This window comes from Rhagoletis zephyria, unplaced genomic scaffold (genome assembly GCF_001687245.7).
Source record: "Rhagoletis zephyria isolate East Lansing unplaced genomic scaffold, Rhagoletis_zephyria_1.1 Rzeph_scaffold_05049, whole genome shotgun sequence".
NCBI classification, from domain to species: Eukaryota; Metazoa; Arthropoda; class Insecta; order Diptera; family Tephritidae; genus Rhagoletis; species Rhagoletis zephyria.
Genome location: NW_016162132.1, coordinates 7,834 through 31,658, shown reverse-complemented (window position 1 = coordinate 31,658; position 23,825 = coordinate 7,834). Strand labels below are relative to the sequence as shown.

General features: G+C 34.6%; 1 protein-coding gene across 1 annotated transcript in view; it reads left to right on the top strand.

Annotated features, from left to right (window-relative positions):
- LOC108371539 (snake venom metalloproteinase BmooMPalpha-I-like) overlaps positions 1-23,825 on the top strand; it is a gene marked incomplete at its 5' end in the record, with an annotated part of 34,244 nt that overhangs the window by 9,140 nt on the left and 1,279 nt on the right. The window contains 2 exons of the mRNA XM_017627119.1: positions 3,449-3,618; positions 20,093-20,262. Coding sequence (XP_017482608.1) covers positions 3,449-3,618; positions 20,093-20,262 — 340 coding nt within the window. The remainder of the gene's footprint in view (positions 1-3,448; positions 3,619-20,092; positions 20,263-23,825) is intronic.

Sequence of the window (23,825 nt, the reverse complement as noted above, 5' to 3'; positions counted from 1 at the left end):
AGAATAATACCCAGTTTTTTATTTAATCGTATTTTTTTTAAGTAAAAATTTATTAGGGGTGCCCCCATAGCATTTATTGGGAAAACCCATATAAAATGGTTTAATAAACAATTAGCTATTATTACTTGTAGTCTACTGTAAAGAAACATAATTTGCCGATTGAAAAATAAAAAAATTAAAGGATTGTATAGCATGTCTAAGAAAAATTTTTTTCCACATATAAAATACATGGGAAACTTTGAGCGACCGCGTAAATATTTATGGATTTCATAACGAAAACAAGGTATATTTTTTCGATATAAAACAATACTATTGAGTGAAAGCATTAAGATTCCAACTTTAATTTTGTTGGACCACCCTAATGTACATACATATATACACTATATACACACATATGTAGTTACGTATATTACGTGAGGTAGTTGCTAAGATTACGTTGCTATGAAAATAATGAAAATGAAAATTTTCCAGTAAGAAAGCAAGAAGTTGCGTATACGCACTGCCGTACGCTACGGAAACAATGCCGCCTAAAGAGTTTGCTTAATTATAGGCATTGAAATAAAACTACAACGCATAGGTCATACACGTACATACATACATATGTTATATACAAACTCAGTGTGCCTTGAAGTTGGTTGCTTTTGCTGCCATACAGAATGTCGCTCTTTAAGATCTACTCACAAATTGTTTTTACTAAACTTGCACTGCAGCGCCCTTTATTATTCTTTCTGTACCCGTATCTTTCCTTCCTTCAATGAATAAAATATGTGCATGTGTATGTGCTCCTTCTTCCTTTATGCGACTTACGAGCTCCATTTGTTCTTGTTGCTATTTTACTATGTCACTAATCCATGCATCAGTCACTCATTGCCCATACAGTATTGTATGTACATATGTATGTACATACATCATTCTCCCATAGCGGCATTTATTTTCTTTTATCTCACTGCCTGTTTTACCTTCCCAAGGCAATTGTGTTTCTCTCTGCTACCCATATTTTAAGCCTCACCTCCTTTACCTCATCCTCTCTGTCATGGCCGTACGTCTAGCACTTCCGGTAAATCCATTTTATTTATTGCTCAAGTCACTGTCGGCATTCATTAGGTCATTAGTTAAGCATCGTCTTTATGTGAGTAAAGTTTCCTTAAACCGCCTCATCGTATTTATGTTGCACTCTTGAAAGCATTGGCTGGCTGCGTGCAAGTCGCTCTGGTGATCGTAATGGAAACATTTTTGTTATCTTTTGTGTTAGCGTAAGCTGTGCGTAGCGTGCCGCAAGTTTGTATAAGTATATGTATGTATATGGACAGTATTACGAATGGATTTGTGATTGCAGCATTGCATGTTGCTACTAAATTGGCAGTACTTGATCTATTAGTGTTGTACCATTGTCTTGTTTTACATACACATAAAGGCTAATTATGTATTAAACACGCATGCAGTGAAGGCCACAAGAGTCTCTGCGCACATTTAATTAACTATGCATTTAGTTAAAAAAAATCTTGAAATGGGAATCAGACGACAAAAACTTCCTCGGAGTTTAGACTGAGTATAGGGAACAGCCAATTTTCGAGCAATAGATCGGAAACTTTTGAGCTCCTCTGGCAGACTCATTTCCCTGGATGTTCAAATATCAGGGCAAAGTACCACTTCTGCTCAAAATCTTCAGCTTCCTACCCTAAAAGTCAACTAGGCTTGGCGGTATCAGAATCAGTAACCCCAAACGTTCCAGATATTGTGTTTCTGCAACCCATCAATGCCCCTTATAAATAATCTTCTCAAAATAAGGAAAATAAATGCAGAACTCGGGAAATTCGCATCTGAAGAGGGAGTGCTGTCGACTCTACTATCTATAGAATATCGCTGTTTTCAGTATACATACTTAAAAAGATAGAAAGATGCGGCGGCATTGCAATGCTGGTTATCGCTAAACACCTAACAACACTAACTAATTTTTAGGAGGTTTATCACGGGTGTTACGTACAAAGCTTGGGAATCAATTACGCATGACGCAAAGTTAATCTGTTATTTAAGAAACACCGATTTTTCTACATCGTTTACGTGATGTAACATTCAGGAGGACTGAAAATGCTTATTAAGTATACCTGATCTTGGAAAGAAAAGTAAATGGAGAACCCAACATAATTGAAAGGAATTACAAATCTACAATGATAACCTGATTACGATCATTCCGTGGATCCAGAACTACAGGACGATCAATAGGTGCATCTACCGGTTACCATCCCTACTCTCGTACTGACACCAGTCTCCGTCACCAAAGATATCCACCGACAAAGTGCCGACACTAAAAACCAGTCTTTCTAATTCCCTTCGCCACTCCATCTCTCCCTTTTTCATCATCGCCGTCACGCCCGATCTTACTAAACGTCAGTATGTTTCTCTCTCTCATCACCGCCGTTATCATTTCGACCGTAAGGCCGTTCATCTCTTTGCTGTATTTTTCCCTCTATTTTGGTATGACAAGCAGCATGCCAATGGCAAGTTTCGAGACATTGACACTTTTATTTATTAAACAAATGTATTGTCTTTTAATTGTTGACCAGGCAAAGCCAAATTTCCTGAAAATACTCTATATTAAAGACGAAATATCGACAATAAATAATAAACAAAAAGAAATATAAGACGACTAATTGTTTTATTTACCCTCGGCCTAGAGCTCACAAAAAATAAAAGATTACGACAAACGGCCAAAAAACAAACCCAACCATAAATGGATTATGTTATTTCCTTCTCAGCCAGCCTGAAAGGAGGGGTAGGTTTCTATTTACTAGCGAGAGTTCTTGAGTTAGAAAACAAAAAAAAACAAAAATTTATTGTATTATTTTAAAGATATTTTGGAACAGTACTAACTAAAGACAGCCCTCATCTTATGAAACATCACCAATATACGTATGTAAGTAGTTTTAGCTTTTTCTGGAACGATTTGAAAATCGAGCGACCGACCTAGAATTAATAACCATACAGGGTTGCATTGTTGCCTGCTTTATGTGTGTGAGAGAAATTCAAACCTATTGGGCTTAATTCACAAAAAGTGAGTTTAAGCTCCGACTCGATTTTCAGTAAAAATTCTTGAGTTTGAGCTGACTTCTTCAGTGCAAAAATTTAGTCTGAGCTTAAGTTCACTTTTTATGCAGGAGGCCCATTATTTCCACTTAGAAATCCCACCTTGAAATAGGCACTTAGATCTACTCTATGAGGGAAATATTTTTCCTTTCTATACTGACTCGGTTATGAGGGCCTTTATGAAAATCCGTTGCTTTATTATTAAAAGTGTACTATTTAAAGTTAAGCATAATAATTATTTATCATATAAAAATTAAAAATTATAACTTAGTTTTAATTATTTGCAAAAAATACTTCACTCAAAAAGCTTTTCATTTGTTATGCAATTTACTAACACCTTCGTCTCCCTTCTGCTTTTCCACAGTACTTTCGCACGCTCAATACCCGCGTATCGGTGGTGTACATAGAGACGTGGGGTAAAAACCAGGCCGTCATCGATGGCAGCAAAGACATCAGCAAAGCCATATCGAATTTCAATGACTACACATCGCGGAATCTCTTCCAGATCGAACGCGATACCACACAGCTGCTAACGTAAGTAAACAAACTATACAGAATACAAACGAAATAATTTAGCTAAATAAATGTGATGACTAAATCACAAGCGTTAGCACTCACGCCAACGCACAATGCATTAGGCAAATACACAAATAGCTAGACAAATAAAATTAATTGAAATGGACTTAGCAGAGCTGAATTGTATTGAATGGAATTGAATTCAATGGTATTGAATGGAATTGAGTGTAAAATCGTTACGCAGCAAATTTAATAACTCTATCGCTCTAACGCTCGACTGTGTATTTAGTAGCTATTGGGTAACACTTGCCGCCGCTAATGCACACAGAAATGACAATTAAATTCACAAATGCATAATTAACGCACAATCGGGGCATTGCGGGAGCCAGTAGCGGCAACAACAAAAGCTGATTGCCTGCAGATAGAATGTCAGATATGTGCCTACACATTCATACTACAGACATACATATGGATGTCAGGGGCATTCTTTTCGGACGGTAAAAGACAATGAAATTATATAGAAATCGCGGTTCTAAAATAGCTAACAAAAAGTATTTGGTGCGAATATTTATGAATTATTTTCACAGAAACTACTTACAAAATTTTTGAGGCGAAATTGTTCGTATAATACAATGAAATTTTGTAAGTTTTTTTAATTTTGATATTTCATATTTTTTGCCCACAATTTTTATTTATGAAATGTGTAAGAATTTTAGCCAGCAAATTGTCTCCCATACAAAAAGAATGCCCCATAAATATATATATATTTTGTGGGCTTAGTGGCAGAGTGAAAATCAGCGCCAAATATTCCATACAGCCGTGTACTATGCTCTGAGCCGTGAGTGACTGCCTATTCGCGGGTATTTTATTTATGACCACCACCACCACCACCAGCACCAGCACCAGTACCACATCGCTTTAACCGAATCTAGTACAATAACACTTTTGAGTGCTCTTAGCCAGCGACGGATAGTCGCAATCGCACTTTACGCTGCCATTACTAAGCCTTTAATAGATCGTCTACTCGCATACTCACAGCTGCGGATTATAGCGAGTGTAAAGTGCCGCCTTAGTGAGCTCAGTCGCAGTGAGCCTTTCTTGCGCATTTAATGACACTTATACCCAAAAGCGTAACTGTATAAATGTGGGGGGATTGGGGATGCCGTGGCAGTTTATGTCAGCCATTTGGTTAAGTTGCCACAAACTGATTTCATTCATTCACACGCTGCCCGGTGGGCATAAAGTTTTAATGCGCATTCCTGATTTTATTTGCTTAGCATATTTTGAAAGGATAATAAATTTCAATATATAACAGCCGTTGCCCACAATTTGGTAGCATAGTTATTAGAAACAAAATTAAACTTGCATATAGAAATTTTCAACTAAGTATACATCTTTGGTATACAATAAACACAACCAGCTGTTGGCACAATGAACTGGCCATTCAAATTTAAGCTCCATTCGCTGTTTAAATCCACGCAATAATATTTAAGCTAACACTCTGTATCGTTTCCACCAATTTTTCTGCTCATCCCTCCCCTCAATTGTCAACTACTACTTTGGGGCTCTTTAATAAATTACTCTGGGTTTGTTGTCAAATGAATTAAATTAACATTTAATTATGCCATTCGCTTGTGAAGGTGTACGTACAAAAGCGCTGCTTTGTTGTTAGGCTGATCGAAATGGATTGCGCAAACTCATCACACAATTGGAATCGTAATTCACTACATTCATTTGTCTCATTTGCTACGTGCCGCATGCTCCAACATATTTTTTGTTGAACGCGCGTTTGAATTGAGGCGCAGAGATTGATAATTGATAAGGCAGCGAATAGTTGTGGTATGCGAAATACATAAATTTGTTTTTTTTTTTTTGTATGCGTGCAGGAAACAGACCAGACATGTCGGACTTTTCGATATGCAAACACAACTGGCATGTTAAAAAAAAATCGTTTACGTGTTTAGATTAAATCGACGGCTGAGTGTAAGATCGACCTATCTCGGTAGCCGTTACGAGAACTCACTATTTCAGAAATCGGTTGAAGAATGCCCTATCTCGGAATTTGGTTCCACCTCAAAATAAAATATATTGAAAATATGTTGAGATAGGGTGCATTTGAATCTGCAGCTGAAATAGGACGTTTATAAGCCGAATTTTTACTTGTTAAGTGATTATTTTTAGTTTTTTTAGTTTTTCATAGTTCATTATTTAAAAACATCCGTATAAATACAAGTTTAAAGCCACGTTTAGGTATTTGCCGAAATTTGGTGCAAATCGTTTCCCAATTGTGTGAACACCCAAAATTTTTTTCTTTATCCCAATCATGAAAATTAATTAGTTGAAATATTTCAATAGAACGCCGCTGTATTGTATCAATCTTTTGACTACAAAAAAAATTGATGCAAGTAAAAAAAATCAAAAAATTTTCATTAAAATTTAGAGTTTTTTTATTAAATTCTGAGTATGCAGTTTTGTAGAACACTGAATTCTAGTAGAATAAAGTATAAGTTTCAAATGGCTAAAAATTATGATTAATTGTTTAGAATTTTTAAAAAAGTTCGAAATTTGTACGAAAGTTTGTTGATTTTTTTTTTAATATTGCAAAATTTTCAAAACTTTGATTTACACGGGTTTTGTTACAAAAAACAAATTACCAAAATTAAATAATAACAAAAATAATATGTTAAAACTTGGCAAAAAGGGTTTCGGCTATAATGGATTGACCACCGTATGTATTTTTTAACTATTTAATTGGACATGCACTTTGTACATAATGCTATGTACTGTTACTCACAAAATTGAGCGTACGTTTTTTTTTTTGTTAATATTCGCAATGCTAAAATCTTTTTGTTAATTTTGTATTAAAATATGGCTTATATTTTAGCAAATCCCATTTTAATCCAAGAGTAAATCAGTGTACGAAAATTAAGAAAAATCCGCAAAATTTCAGCAAAATCGCGAACTCTTTAATACGATTACACCTGCTACTGGACTAAATCCTGCAAAACTTGAAAATCTCACTGCTGCTGGAACGCAATTTCTATGCCTTTGGCTACGTGTCACAACTGTTTCATCTTTACAAAGTAGAATTGAACTCATATGGAAACACACACAAATTTATACCAAAAATCAATCAAATCCGCAAAGCCTTCCGCTTTAATAAAACCAATCATGCGTGTCTTTGTTAAAACCAACAAATTTCACCACACACCTGTCACCACAACAAAGTGATACATTTTCTTCGTATCCTCATAATTTATCAACGTAGGTACATGCATTTTATTTCATTTTCGTGTTTGCTACTTTACATTCCTCTATTCCCCGCCCTCATTCTACGAATTCACTCACATAATGGTCGGTCAGAGGTAATGCCGCTAAAATTGATGTTAGCGGTTGACAAGCAGGAGTGCAAATCAACATTGAGTCGCTAGCCCGCATTCTAATTTTCACATTCACCTTCTTTTCTGGCGCTTTTTCGCTTTTGTTTGCGTTTTGTAATGGTCTCACGCGCTTAGCTTAAGTGGTGGCTTTCAAGTTACGAGTGGGGCAGGTGTACGCGGCGCATGAAGAATGAGTTGTTTGTTCGCATTGGCAGTGTGTCTTTTTGTTGGTTGCGTTAGGAAAACGAGCAAATTTCTTGTTACCTTCCAGCCACAATTCTTGACATTGAAATAGAAGCACAACGCGCTCATTTGGTTGGTTACTAAGGTTAGGAGGTAGAAGAAGAAGAAGAGAAGATTGATATTTTTAGTTTTTTTTTTCAATTTTGGTAGCTAAACACGTAACATGGATGCCATTCAAATTTTTGTCTAGTGCTTTTTTGCATACTTTAGGAGTATGTAAGGAATTTTGTTATTTTTTTTTTTTGTGAAACAAGTAGTTAAGTTAGTCGAAAAAAGGGTTAACACCCTTCTCATTTGCCATTCAATGCTTCTCGTGCCATTCATTTTCAAAGCCAATTTTTGATAATTCAACTGCTCGAGGGTAAAGCTACAATATTATTTATTTATGCTGGTACATTAGCACACATGTCACATATTCAAAGACTTGCTTTCTATAGGAAAATATGTATGTAAGTATGTGGGGTGGCAATAAGAGCCTTAACTGCTTGGGATTTAACAAACGGTGTGCTGTAAATGTTGGTAAACTCTTAATAGAAACTTTAAAATTATTTAACCGGCTATTTAAATGGGAATTACGTTTAAATATTTCTTTTTATTTTTTACTTTATTGCTAAAACAATTTCAGCTATAAACTCTTAAAGGAACCAAAAAAAAGTAGTCTTAGACGTTTACACCTGTGTGAACGAATAACGCCTTCACCTAGAATCTGGAAGATGTCAACCTTCAAATCTTTAAACTTCAGAGCTTTTGATGAAATTTTAATTCAGAAAACTTTTTGTCATAAAGCATCCCAAAATTTTGTTGTATAAGGCGAAGAGTGCTCTGAAAACTTTGAAAGGGTTTGCAATGTTCTTCAATTATCTCCAAGCCAATGGTAAAAAATTCTTAAAAATTGGCAAAACCAAAAAGTCGTGTGTGAGGAAAACCGCGGTTTTTTTGGAAAATCTTTAAATTCAATGACATCTACGAACTGTGCCAGGCTGTTAGAAAAATTTCTACCAAATTTTTTTGCCACCCTATATTTCCATAAATGTCAAAGCCAGAGTAAAACTGCAAATGTTCCGGAAATAAAAACTCCCGTGTACGCCTTAAAAATGCTTCCCAAAATTACATATGTATACATAGGTGTATCTCTAGCTGCCCTGTTATGGTTGAGCTTATTTTTATTAGATTACAAACGAAAAGAAAAACAAAAAAACACCGTTTCCAAATGTGTAAAATTGACTGCACGACCAATAAATTATTTATTTATTTATTAATTCTCGCTGATGTATGTATGTATGTACATATATATATTCACATATTCACATATAGATAAACAAATGACAGAGGTTAAAACAAGCAAATGTTCTTCAATAAATTTCACATAATTTTTGGTGAACGCGCAATTGGCCAAATAGCTCACATTTACATGCATACATACACACTTATGTATATGTATGTATATGTATGTAAATTAGGGTTGCCCAAAAATGTATGTGAAAAAGTTAAGTGCGAATTTTAAATATCTCATCCCCTAGGATTATCCTATATCGAAAAAATACCTCTGCTTTTTTCATTTCGAGATCAAGAAATATTTAGAGGTCGCTCAAAGCGCTTAAATTTTCCATTTACGTATTTTATATGGGCAAAAAAAAATCGTGCAAATAGTATAGAATTCTTGAAAATCAAAGTAAAAAACAATCCTAGAGGGTCAGAGGATTAAAATTCCAACTTTACTTATTTTGTACCACCTCAATGTACATATACCTATACTTAAGTATATATTTTCAACTATTATCAGCGCCCAATTGTCGCCCATCAATAATTTATGTGAAAATGAGAACGTGGATAAATGTGAAATTTATCGTTGACTCGTTTGAACATATCGAAAGGGAGCAGGTGAACGAATATAAATAAATATGTATGTCAGTATGTGTTAGAGCAAATGGTAGCATTGTGGTAATTTTTTATTTAGCAAATTTGTGAATTTGGAAACTTCTTTCGCAATAAAAATATATAAACTTCCATTCATACAGATCACGAATGAATAGTTTTTATGAATAGTCTTCTTTTAAACAGGTCTTCTGCAATTAGTGCTTTGGCAGCGTTCGTGGTCGTTTCGTTGGTTATCCTTGGATGCCGAGTCGATTGATATTTTTACCAGTGGTGTCGTCATCCATACAAACGATATGTCAAAACCAGTTTTAGTAATTATATTAAAATGCCTTTGACTATGTCCATGCCATTAAAAAGCATATTCAGCTCATCATTACGTATTTTTCGGTGCCCACCACCCAAGTGAACAGGGGCATATTTCTTGCGTAAAATATTTCGCTCGAAAGGCTCAAAGCCCTGTAATATTTGATTGTTGTTGAGATTAACGTCGACCACGTGACGCATATAAGCTTTTTTGGGGTCGCATATTTATACATTGCTTCATAGAATGAGTTTCGCATCATTATATCAAAGCTGATTTTAATTCAACGAAAAGGTGATGTGCCATAATTTTCTTATCAATGGTATTTTTAAGAATTTAACGAAAATTCAAAATCTGGTCAATAGGGAACTTGCTAAATCCGAGGCCTAACCGAACAGTCTTCCACTTGTTTTATGAGTGACTTCAATTTTCTATAGTGTATCAATAACTCTCAAAGCGGCCCTGCTGTCTATTGCAACGGATGAATGTGGTTTTTAGTTCTCTGAGCAGAGGACACTAAAGTAGTTTTGTGGGTGTTGAGCTGACGGGAGAACTGTCGGCATGAGAAAGACTGGCCTAGTAAATGTTTATATAGACGGGTCGACGATGGACAAAGGCGTAGGCATAGCAGGCTACTGCGCGGAACTCGATCTTAATAAGTCATATTAGCTGCCGGTCGATTACACCATTTTGCTGGCAGAAGTATTAGCCAAAGAGACGGCAGCGGAACTACTCATATCATAAAGGCGCCACTATCGTACAGCACTTCCTGAAGAAGTGTGGCCGACTGCAAAGCAGCTTTGGACCTGCTATGTACTAGCGAATACGCATGTATAGTACATCTGTTTAGTGGTCCAGGGCACACCGGTGTCATGGACAACGAAGATGTCAACAGGCTTGTCCAAAAGAAGCGCTCTGTTGTGCTGATGGAAGTATTTCCAATTTCCCTACAAGCGACTAAACAGGATCTCGACCTGTCGGAAAACACAGTAGGGGTGGATCAAAACACACTAAATTGTGAAGATCACTAAATTTCTCCTATCTCTCAAGAAGTAGGATGCTAGGCACTAATTTCTATTCTAACAGGGCATTTTATGTTGCCATCGCACTCTTCTAAACAGCGTCTGATCAATGATAACATCTGTAGGGGATGCTGAAGGAAAGAAAAAATAGCAAAACAAATACTCACCCAGTTTCCCGGGTTAAGCAGGCTACGAATCTGGAGGTCGGCGCCAAATTAGTTTACAACGAAGTGTGCGGTGTGCTTCAACATTACTCGTGGTGCTCACTGATGAGCTGTTTAATGTGGTCGTAGTTTAAATATCAGGTAACGGCTGTGGACCTAAGTAGTTTCGGCGGTGTCCCGCAGTTGCTAGCCAGCCTAAGCCAATGCGCTTTCCTTCTCTGCCTGTGCTTGGAAGCTGCCAAGGACTATTTTAGTATCGTGAAAAGGATAATGCTCGTACGCTTCCTCTTAAGGAGTTCATAGAATTGCTTTCAGATCTCGTCGTCCTTATCCTTTAGCGAAGGGTGCGTACAAAGCGGGCATATATTCTTAAATTAAGCGTTGATGTGGATTGTTTCGATTCTTTCAGTGAAGGCTGTAAACCTGGAGACAAAGAGTCGACGTCTCAGCCCAACCATGAATCCCAGATCAAATTTGAGCGCAGTGCAATGACAGCTATTATAAACCCCATACACTGCATACTATTTCCAGCGATGTCCAGTTCAGCACATTGCAAACCAGCAGGCATACAACTCGTTACATTTTATTAAATGATGAAAAACGACTTAAGAATTTAAAGGAAATAGAAAAATGGGAATGAAAAAATGCAAAACTTTGCTTAAGAAGTCTGGAAATGCCTTTTCAATACTACGACTGCCTAGTTGAATATGATATTTGATTTACTATAACCCCATAGCTTTGGTGACATTGATTCCTTAGATTTCGCCAAGGGACATTCAATTTTAGTCTTTACAAGAGGTTATTTATGAGAATCAACTGACCCATTTACAATATTGGATACAAAAGTGGAAACGAGGAAGGAGAGTCTGCTACTCAGGCTGTTTAATATCCAAAAGCAGCCGGCGCAATTGAAATGAACGGGTCGACTCTGTAAATTAAAGATTAGAGGCCAATTTTGTGAATATTTTCTGGATTCGTTTTATGCGGCTTGGTTTAAAAATGGTGTGGTCTCCAGATGAATGAGGCATAGTTAAGCCTTGATCTTACTAGAGAAACATAAAGTATCTTCAGGGTTTACGGATCTGAAAAAGAAGAACAATTACGCCGAAAAAAGGCTCAATTGCGTATCGATATAAACATTTAAATCCTTAAATTTAGAAACCGAATTGAGAACGGACCCAAGATATAAGTAGTAGTGTTAGGTAAAGGACTAAATTTTCGCGTATAAGTGGATTGAAAAGACTTTTTAACATTCAGGAATAGGTGATTCCGGATTCAACAGGAATATAATTGGTCAAGGTTCACTTAAAGCAGAGTATATGTTGAGGTCATCAGCATGGAGAAGAAACTTAAATGTTTGGAAACAGGAACTGATATCATTGGTGGATCAAATAAATGAGAATACCTGATGTCGCTACAAAAGCTCGGGAGGAGGCATATAGGTTGTCCTCGAAGCTGATTAAGTTTCTTAAAGTTCATCAAAACGATATGCATACGAGTTATGTCTATCAAATATCTCTAGTTTAAATAATACTTCACGAAAAACATAAAAACATGTTAAAGCATCTCTGCCGCTCGTGAATAATTTGACAATAATAACTAATGCGTTCATCATAATTTCAGAAGAAAAAAAAAGCTTACTTTTACATACCAGCAAAAGCTGTTAAAAGCTAAAAGTCGTAAAAGCATAAACGTAGCAACTTTTCGCACATCAACACTTTCGAGAATTTAATGGCTGAAACGTACCGACGACGCAGCTGTATTAAATCGAAAAAATGCTTACTCTAAAGTATTTTACTAGCAAACGTGTTATGCTCTAGTAAGTGAGTAAGTAAGTATGTGCAGAAAAAAAATTCAGAATTGAAGTGCGTTCCCGAAATCTAACCGCTAACCAGAGATGATTTAAAAAGGTAGCGTTATTTTTATGAACACATATTCACATGCACAAAAATGCGTGCTACTAACTCATTTCTGCTCTGTGTCTAGCAGTGGCTTTCACTTGCTCCACCATCACAATAAATGTGATTATTCAAAATTTATGCTAACATCAACAAAATTTACATATCATTAGCTTTTATGCTACTTGAGGGGGTGGGGGAGAGTAGTAGCTAAAATTCAGTTGGCAACTACCATACGAAAAAGAGGCAATGTAGCTCACGTTTTGTTAAACCCCCGCATTCGTATTCATACTCTTTCTTTCATTTTTCGTTTGTCATCTCCCATGCAGCCCCACTCTTTAGATCAAAGAAATCGTACGGCAAAGCTAGTATGTCTTAACTGGTTGCTTACGGAAGTTGATTATACGCCTTACGCGTTTACCCGGCATCCCTCCGCACACTTTGTGTTGCCATATACATAGCTCGTTTGACTGCTGTGCTACGCATCGTTTGTATGTATGTGTGTAAGAGTTGTGCGCTCATTCGTTCACTTTGAGGCAATTTCGCATTTTCGCTTCACAATTTCGCGCTCTAATATTTTGCTGCTGTCGTTTAATATTATTTACGCTTGGATTTTTCCACAGCTGATTTTCATTTTCATAATTCTGTGTTTGCCATAACGAACTGAATAGCTACTTTAACGTTTCGTTTGAGTTTTATTTCTTTCTAGCTACTGTTGCGTACTTTCTCTTTTTGTTTTTTTCTTTGACTGTGGTGGAGTAAAGGCTTTTGTGCGTTGATTGCTTGCGTATTTTAGCCTTGAAATGAGCGTTGAGGAGATGCATATATGCATACATAGTATGTAAGAATGGTGTGGCTCAAAGGGAATATAGTAGTATGAAAGGAATGAAACCGAAACCCTAACCATTTGAAACTGAAAAGGAACGAAACCGAAATCGGTTCAAGCTCAGGAATCGGTTCCAATCGGTTTCGAGAAAACTATAATAATCAGCTGCAGGATCTGGCAACGACAAACTGGTTTTACTTCCGTAGCATAACAAAATAAGAGATAGTTTGCGTTTACACGTTCAAAAATTGCTTTCAAGTTGCTCACATTGCTTTATTTTTTTCTTCATATTTTATTAAACACACAATTTTCTGCAAACAAAAGCTCACTGCCCAAAGCTATGATCGATCAGGTGTTGAAATTGAACGAAAAATTGCCTATCGTCTTGAAAGAAAAATGGTTTTCAAGCTGACAGGCAATCTGCGAAGTGTGAGTGTGATAAATCCAGAGGTTATTTCTTTATCTCAATTAATGTTTAATGTCGCAAAAAATATTTAACAAACAAATAATCTTTTTTTGTCAAACTTCTTTTCATATTTGCATTTCAAACTCGAAATCAAAACTAAACCGAAATTAAATTTGAAGAAAGAAACCAAAACCGAAACACTTTGCAAAACCGAAACCGGAACGTTATTTTGATTCGGTTTCCTTCCCTCGTAGTATACTTTCAAACGAATACGATTACAATAACAATTACGATTACAATTAGGGCTATGGTTACGATTACGGTTACGATTATGGCTACGATTTCGATTACGATTATCATTGCGATTACTGTTGCAATTGCGATTATAATTATGATTACGATTTGGATTACGTTTACGTCTACTATTATGTTTGCTATTACGATTGGGAATACGAACACAATTACGATTGTGGTTAAGATTACGATTGATATTACGGTTACAATCGCGTTTGTATCGCAAATTACTTCTACGATTACTATTACGGTTACGATTAGAATTACGGTTATGATTACGGTTACGTTCATAATTAGGTTTCCATTAATCAAAGTTTACGCTAACGCTTATACCTTTACGTTGAGGCTTCCAATTCCATTAACATTTACGTTTATGATAATGATTATCATTCCATTGACGTTTACATTAAAGACTAAGTTTAATTTTAGACCTACGTTTACGTTTACGTTTTCGTTTAATATTAGGATTTTACTAACGTTTACGTTTATGTTTAAGTTAAAGTCTACGTTTACGTTTAGGTTCAAGTTTACGTTTACGTTTAGTCTTGCGCTTTAGTTTACGTTTACACTTACGTTAAGATTTATGAACGTTTACGTTCAGGTTAATAGGAAATTCCAAAATTTCATGGAGAATATTTCAGTATAACGGCAACTCAATAAATAAATTGAACAGTTACTGTATAGGTACTTATATGCCATGTATCTTTGTAAAACCTTCCACCTTTTTATGTTTAAACGCAACACAAAATTAAATGTAGCACAAAAGTCAAAGTAAAAAAAAAAAAAAATTAACAGCATTTTAGACTTACTTTACTTTACTTTTAGACAACTTAAGTAAACGAAGAAAACCGCCATGAAGGCTAAGCATAAAAGTAACAGCAATCATAACTGGAACTGCCACCAACCAACCAGTTTGTTTTATTCTTTCATTTCTGTATTAATATTATTATTATTATTTTTCTGTGCTAGCCGTTACATACGCTGTTCCTTTGCCAGTTTGCGCCAACAGTTTGAGCCAATTACATAAACCAATAAACACTATTGCACATAAATATGTACAATTGTATTTTGGTATAATATGAATATATAACGCGCACTTGACGGCCAAGCGCTTAAGCTGTTAAATGGTTCAGTAGTAAAAGCAAAGCATCATCGCCAACTAGGTAACGGCTTACCATAAAATCAACTCCTTAACTCCCCGCTAGCGTACGTACATACATATGTATGTAAATAGAAACATAACTGTATGTATGTATATTTTTCACGTCTGCGACGCCCACGTACACTCATTCTAATCCTTAACCCTCACTCGTTACCTTATTTCTAAATAGCTAATACACACTTACGTACATCTATGTATGTATTTATGTGTATATGTATATATGGGGCATTCCATACCAAAATGGACGGGGTTCACATTTCATGTGTAAACATAAATATTAAATAAATATGAAAATTGAGCTTGTTTAAAACATTTTTAAAAACTTTATAGTACAAAAACAAAAACAAATCGATTTAATACTTTTCCCAATTTCTCGAGAACGGAATGAGGAAAAAATCAAAAAAAAATCACACACACACATCAAAATTCTCTATAAAAAGAATTATTAAAAAAAAAATTCTTCAAAAATTTTTCACATACATATTTTTTGATAAAAAGTACAGTATTATAGGGCGCACTCTACCATAATTTGAGTTATGAATTTTATTTTTACACCGAAGTTGAGTAAAATGAGTACATTACGAATTTAAAAATTCTTTTAATTTTTTTAGTATTTTTTGAGTATGCATTAAATTTAAGGATAATAAAGTGCAAGTTTTAAGCGACTGCAAAACTGGCGCTAATTTTTTTTTTTAATTTTCTTTGAAACCGGTTTTACGCATTTTCTTCCATAAGAAAAAAGTGCAAAAAGCCGTCAGCATAAAAAATATTAAAAATTAACGCAATTTTGTAGTAGTTTAAAACTTGCACTTTATTACAAAAATACTAAAAAAAATTTTAAAAATTTTTAAATTCGTAATGTACTCATTTTACCCTACTTTGGTGAAAAAAAATCACAACTCAAATTACTGTAGAGTGCACGCCATAACGCTATACTTAAATAATGCGCAATACGCAGAGCTAAGATGGCAATTTTTTTTGATTGCTTTTGAAATGGCATATTTTCAAAAACAAATTTTTTGTATCAAACAATTTTTATGTGAAAAATTTTTCAAGAAAAAAATTTTAAAAATACTTTCTTTCATAGAAAATTTTGATGTGTGTAAGTGTGATTTTTACAAATTTTGTCCTCGCCCCGTTCTCGAGATATTTAATAAACTTTTAAATTGATTTGTATTTGTTTTTTGCTATAAAGTTTTTAAAATGTATTAATCAAGCTCAAATTTAATATTTATTTATTATTTATGTTCATTCACCAACCCTAAAAATTTGAAACAAATCAAACAAATGAAGTGTAAAACCCGTCCATTTTGGTATGGAACGCCCCTTACATATATGCATGTATTCGTTTGCATATTTCTATATTCGCATATAAGCTTTTGCTGGCATTAGTTTGCTAAAGGAAGCGGAAATTCGCGCAAAAGTAAAGACGGAAATGTGGTGGCGTATACGCTAACGGAAGAGTTTGATGCTGTTAAAAGTGTGTGCATACATACATACATACATGCATGCATACATGTTTGCGTATGTGGGTGGGTGGGTGTGTGCTCTTTGATAATTCCTCCCCTTGCATACTTGCATTCCCGCGTGTTTGTCAACCAACTCATTCCGCTGATGTAGCTTAAAGCGCTTAGGTTAAATGCGACAAAATGTATGCTTGACGTTAGAAAATCCTACCGAAAAAGTTGTGTGTATTTGTTTATACATATATTTGTATATAAACATGTTAGCTGTTTACCCGTTCGTATGTTGGTCACGTGCCCAGTTCATATTCCGGAGGGCTTCACAAACGAGGGAGGGTGGTTTTCCTATTTCTCTTGCTGTGTACGATTGGCAGTCAAGTGTTCCTGCAGCCAGCTAGAGCTGCATAAACTTAAAATATAAATAATTTAAATCAAAACACTTTTGTCGAAATATTTACTCGCATTAGTGTTTATTTTTGGGTATTTATGTTAGTGAAAGTGTGGTTTGATGTGCTCTTAGTAGAGACACCTGCTGATACTTGATCTCGTACGGAATATTAAATTTTTAGAAAGGAAAGGAAGATAAAATATGAAATTATGGCGAATAAGCATTCGGCTAAGCTTTTCTTTAATCCCTAATACACTGCTTTTGCTGCGAAATCGCATCCCTTTAAGCTAAGGAGAAATTTTTGATATTTCTCGCTAGGGAATATACAAAATATCCAAAGCTATTGAAAACCAAGTAGCCAAAACTAAGCATAGTTACAAGCTTTTTGATGTTAAAAACAATTGAACAGACGAATTCCTAGTTCTCAGCAGCTTGATTCCGAACAAACTTCCTTGCCATGCACAAGGTCAAGAAGTGGTCGAACGTTTCGTAAGACTGAAGTCACAGCTGGTATTTAAAAAAATTTACGCCTAGCCAACTAGCCAATATTTATTGCGTTCCGGCTTAACCTACTCATGATTTGAATTATAATCAAGAAATAAAATCAAATTAGAAAATAATTTGCTCCTAAAAATGTTCATTAATTTTTTGCCAAAAAAAAACACTTTTTTTTAATTATTTCCAACCTTATTATTTTCTTTCTAAAAAACTTAAAAAAATACATTCTTCCCCAGAACTAGTTATTACCCTAAAATTTTCGTGCTAAAAAATAATTTATTTTTAAATTTTGTATTCCCAAAAATAATTTTTCCCAAGCTAATAGTTTTTAAATGCAAAAATATTTCTTCCAAATAAAATCTTTGTTTCGAATGTTTGGTATTTTTTTATGGGTTAACATATTTTTTAAAGGTGCTTTTCATAAATTATGTTGTTTTGTAAAAATTATTTTTTCCCACTTAAAAAAACTATTTTGTTTTTAATTTAAATTTTCTAAAAAATTAAATTTCTGATTTTAATAAATTAAAAAAAAATAAATATATCTAAAATTTCTTTACCAAAATAGCTTAAGGAATACGAGGCATATTCTAGAAACGGAAATACAGTGGTGCTCCAGTATAACGAATGCCGATATAACGAATGTTCGGTATAACGAACACTTTTTCAATGCATTGTTGACTCTATATAAGGAATGTTAAAAATTTGAATAACTCGATATTACGAATGCTTTGCTATTTGTTTTACGACTGCTTCGAGAAGTGCATCCAATGATCTGAAGAAAATAATGTTAAGCATCAAAAAGCACTCGATCTCAACATGTCCCGCCCTCAAAAACAATCGAGCATATCAGACTTATTTTCTGCGAAATAAAACCACCTCAAATCTAAAAAATTTTGGTGTGAAGCTCTAGCTTCATTTCTCTGACAATGTTCTTTTCTTTATATTATAACCTATGTATGGAATTTTTGATAAATGAATGATTAAATCCTTTTACTAAGCGTATATATGTAGATACGTATGTTTGTATGTATGTACATAATTTTTGTTTCCGATATAACGAATTTTCAATTTAACGAACGGTCCTGACATTATATAATTCGTTATACTGGAGCACCACTGTATGTACAAAACTGCTAAAATAGTGGTAAAACTTTTTGGGGAATTTATAAGTCTGAAAAATCCTGCAGTATTTTGAAAGTTAGTGAACTTCCTTTTATAACAGTTACTGTGAGAAGACGCGAAATTTCCTTCCAAAGTCCATTTGGGATTTATCCATGAAGATTGGAGTCTCATCCTAGCTTAGAACGATTGCAGATTCCTAATAACTTCTTTGAGCGAAATGAACTTTTTTGGCTGACGATGCAGTGCATTTGCTAACATATAAATTGCAGTGCTCGAAAACTTCGTTTGTATGGGAGAAATTGCCTAGCAGCACCATTTTCTAGCTTATTGAAATTTGCACTTTAACCTACTAAAATTTAATAAGCTACAAAACCGCTACGGAGTGCCACACTTTTTTAGGATTACATTATTTATAATTCAGATGGATGATGGAACAAGAACATTGCGTTTAACATTTAAAATTTAAAATCATTTTGACATCTGGCCAAAAAAGTGGCTAGTGCCGAAAAATAATTTTGCTGGCAAAAAATAAGGCAACAGTGGTGATGATCTAGCAGTGAATTGTTACCCAGCTTATTTTTGTTTTCATATTTCACGCTACTGCGCCAAGTTATGTGGTGGCCATCTTATTGAAAGGAGTCTGGATGATCACTTTTCATCATTAAAAGATAACTATTAAAGTTAAGTAGATAGGCTTTTTAAGAAATACGTGAAATACAATTGGAGCTCAGTTCTGGTTCTATAAATACGAGCAATTGCTCATCTTAACATTTTAGTAGACAACAAACGCCTTTCTAATACCACATTTCCTTCCAAAATACCTGTTTGCTGGTTCTTTATCTAAATCCCAATTGACGCGCTTCATGCCATTTCGTACCCACAAAGGTTGTAATTTGATATTTCTTTCTCCTCATATACTTTTTTTAAGCGTCAAAATTAAACTTAATTCAGAGTACTCCTTTTTCTGCGCTTCATTTGCGAGCATGTTATTTAAGAAGCGTTGTATCCTTCATGTAATGCTGTAAGTTTTAAAATCATTTGAACTAATTGAATTCATTTCCCACCAGCCGCTCATTCTATATTAGCAATCGTCAGCTGTGACCTTCGGAGCGAGCCAATGAATTTTTAATAAACCCTCAATTGGCAATTGGTGTTTGGTAATTGCGGCCGCTTACATACTTATTTCTAAGCGGCTGGCAAGTAAAGCTCATCAAATCTGTTCAGCTGAGTCGGGGTGAACCTTTTTTCATTGGTTTTTAGAAATAAGTTGCAAAAAAAATTTTAAGGTATAAATTCATCCCGTGAACAGCACAAAATGTTGGCTTATACCCTTAGAACTTGTGCTTTCTAAATGTTTGCTAATTTTATATGTAATATTCATTAGTCTCTAAAATTTACTTACAACTTTTTTTCTCCTTTTTCTACTTTCTTCTTTTTTTTTCCTTAGCGGCGAGACGTTCGCTGGTGGCGAAGCGGGCATTTCTGTGCCGGAAACTGTGTGTACGCCGCGTGCGGTTGGCATCAGCGTCGATATCAACGTTTACGAGCCACATCTGCTGGCTGGCACAATGGCGCACATGATTGGCCATAATATCGGCATGGGGCACGATGATGGACGTAAGTATTGAATACGAGTATTTGTATGTACATATGTATGTACATATGTATGTATATATGAGTGTAAGTACATATGTATATATATGTTTGATCCCAACAATTGTGTTGCTATTTGTAATTTAATATTTATTAGCGTTAAAATGTCTCCTCATTGCTTTGGTAAATAACTCCAATGGCTGACAAAAAGTAATTGCGGAATAAATTTGATTTATTGTTTGAGCCCCAATCTTCGATATTAGATATATTCTTTCACACAAACTTTCTCAATTACATACTTATTTAAAAGTAAACACCACTCTTTATGCTTTAGCTGTGATTTATTTTATGGAAGTGTATTTATAGTAGTTTATCTTTAAATTTTAAGTGCATTTGTATTCAACCAAACAATAAGTCACTGTTCTGATCTTTAATCACGCACCATTTATAAAAAAAAAAAGTTTTAAAAGGATTTCAGTGGCAATAAAAGTATCTACGCAATGCAAGGAAAGCTCAACTATTAACTTAAAAGCTCTTACAAAAGCGATGGACACTAACCTAAACTTAAATCTTGAAATGGTGCCGAAAGACCTGATATGTTCCGAAAAGTTCCAAAAAAACTTCAGAAATATCCCGAAAAGTAAAACACGAAAGATTCCACACAAAAAAAAAACGAAAAAAAATCGAAGAAACCGGAGAAAACCTTGAAGTTTCGAAAAAATCCTGAAAAGTCCAGAAAAGTCACTACAAATACCGGAAAATCCAGAGAAAATCCCAAAGACTGCCAAAAGTTCTTAAAAACTCTCGAACTATTAAAGAATCCCAGAGAAAATATTTAAATTCAATTTATTTTATTTTCAAGTAGCAAATACGCGGCATGCTTCACTGCGTCTAAAATGTATTTTTGTGCCGTTTGATGCCCGTTTTTTATACTTCATTTATTTAATAAATTTTCAAACAGCTGGCAACCCTCTTAGAAAATATTTTTGGCAGTAAGCTTTCCTAAACCTCTTCCGTTTGATACTCTCATTGCAATATTCAATTTATCTTATCAATTAAGTTAAATTAAAGTTTTCAAACAGGTGGCAACCTTCAAAAAAATATTTTCGGCTGTAAACTTTCTTTAATCTCTTGCTTTTGACAGCCATATTACAATATTTGCTTTATCTTATCAATTTACTTTAGTCGCAATTTGCAAACAGGTGACAACTTTTCGAGTTATTTCCTTCTATATTTCATGTTAGACCTCTAGCAATATATCGGTAAAAACAATAGTTCATACTTCTGAGAAATGTTTGTCTTTATAGGTGCATGTAACTCATTTAGGTTATTTGTTAAGCAAGGCAGCTTTGTAAGCAAGTTTGTTGGCAATCTCATTTCTTTTAAATCGTAAGCTTTATTTATACATTACGCTGACATTGTTACATCATCAAAGACCGCGGGTGGATTTTCTTATAGTCGACAGTGGCTTATTGAAAAGTCGCGTAATAAGTTGTACTGAATGGCTTGTCCATTCGAAAATAATAAATTTTTAATGTTCCCATTGTGGTGGATATATGATGAACCAGTCACCTCTACATTGCTAAATCTATCTACACATATGTATGTACAAATTTTCAATTTAAGTACTTCTTAGCGCCATTGATTTTGTTTACTTCGGCTCTATGTGCACTTAAATATATTCAAAAATCAAATATAATACCAACTTTTCTAACCAAAAGCGTCAGAGATAAAAATCTATTAAATTCAAGCCAAAGTTTAAGTTCATAAATAAAATGCTGAATTTTTCAACAACACTTTGCATTGAATACAATAACACAAAATTACAAATTGCTGCCTGCACACTCGAACATTTCCCTCACATTGTTTGCTGTTAAACACAATTTCCATCTTATAAATATTCAAAGCTTTCACACAACGTAAGAGCAATCACTTTTGTGTGCTGTGCTTTTTCGCTATGGCTACGATGTAGTAGTAGTACTAATGTGTCTCCCAGGGCACATTTGTAATATTCGCACAGAGTGTAAGAAAATAGAAATTCAACCATAAAAAATCGCAGCTGCCATAGAAGCAAAGCAAACCTCCGTCATCAACAATAATAATTCATTCAACAATTTCGATGTGATTTCCAAAATGCAACCACACACCCACACACACTTTAAGAGCAGCGGTATAATAATCGATTGAATTGGCTGATTTATGACGAACGTTTAATGCCATATAATCAACAGACAAAGCTGTGAGCGAAGCTTTTTACTAACAAAGGCAATAAGTATTTTATAATAGCAAATCTTTGATCTGCGGCTAAGAGAGGCGTGCTTTCCAGCCACAACATCCATTATCAAGTTAAGCCACCACTGATGACCAAACTCGGCGGCACTCCGATGGCGATGGCGATGGCGATGACGGTGACGCTGATCCTGCGGTTGTTGATATACATACATATGTATGTGTGTGCCTGCCCACTTAACATTACAGCCAATGTATTTTAAATGTTTGTGTATATGTATTTGTATGGGAAAGTGTGTGTGCCTCGTACATTGGCTGTGGGCTGGTGCGTGTATCCATAGTGATGATGCATTTGCCTAATGGAAATTCATAAATTTTATTCAAAAAAAAAAAAGAATCTGTGTACTTTTCTATTCATCATTTCATTTTATTGGCTGCTACACACAAAAGCACACGCGCGACCATCAAACCTAAACATTCATAAGTAAATATTTTGCTTTGGCAAATAAATAAAAATTTATATTGTAAAAAGAAATAGGAACGATTAGCATTGCTGTTGTTATTGGCAGCAATAACAATAGACCTTCGAAATATGTAAATGCGCTATCAAAGACGCATATATTGAAGAATAAATAGATAAATAAATATTGCTAGATAGCTGCTTATGCAAATATGTATATTCGTCCATACGCAATATATTTTATATCAAAAATGATAACGTGTAAGTAAGTAAAAGCGACAGCAAAATTTATGAAATTGAAATTTTGTTTCCTCTTCAACAGTCGTTTGATGTGTTATTTAATGTGTGAATATGGATGTATATTAGGGTGGTCCGAAAAACATGTGAAAAAGTAGAGTAAGCATTTTAATGCTCTCTCACCCGCTAGGATTAATCTATAACGAAAGAAATATTTCGAAATCAAAGAATATTTAGAGGTCGCGCAAAGCGCTCAAAGTTTTCGATGTATTTTAAAAGAGGGAAACCCATTTTTCGTCAAAATGGTGCAGAATTCGATAAATTTATTATTTTAGATTGTAAAAATTTGTTTCTCTTGAGGTGATGTGCAATAATAATACCCAAATATTTATTTTAAAAATTTTTAATGCTGGCAATTTTTTATATGGGGGACTTATAAAAAACATGGAAGCCTTTGAGCGCCCTCTGACTACTTTTTAATTTTAAAATAAACAAGTAAGAAAGTCTAAGTTCGGGCGGAGCCGAACATTAAATACCCGGCGCAAGTATTAAATATATGTTTTCCACCTTTCCGAAAGCTACCGCTACATGATAAGCCGGGGTGTATACATTTTAAGTAAATTAGCGTCCTTAAATTTCGAAATATTGAAATTTCAAGCAT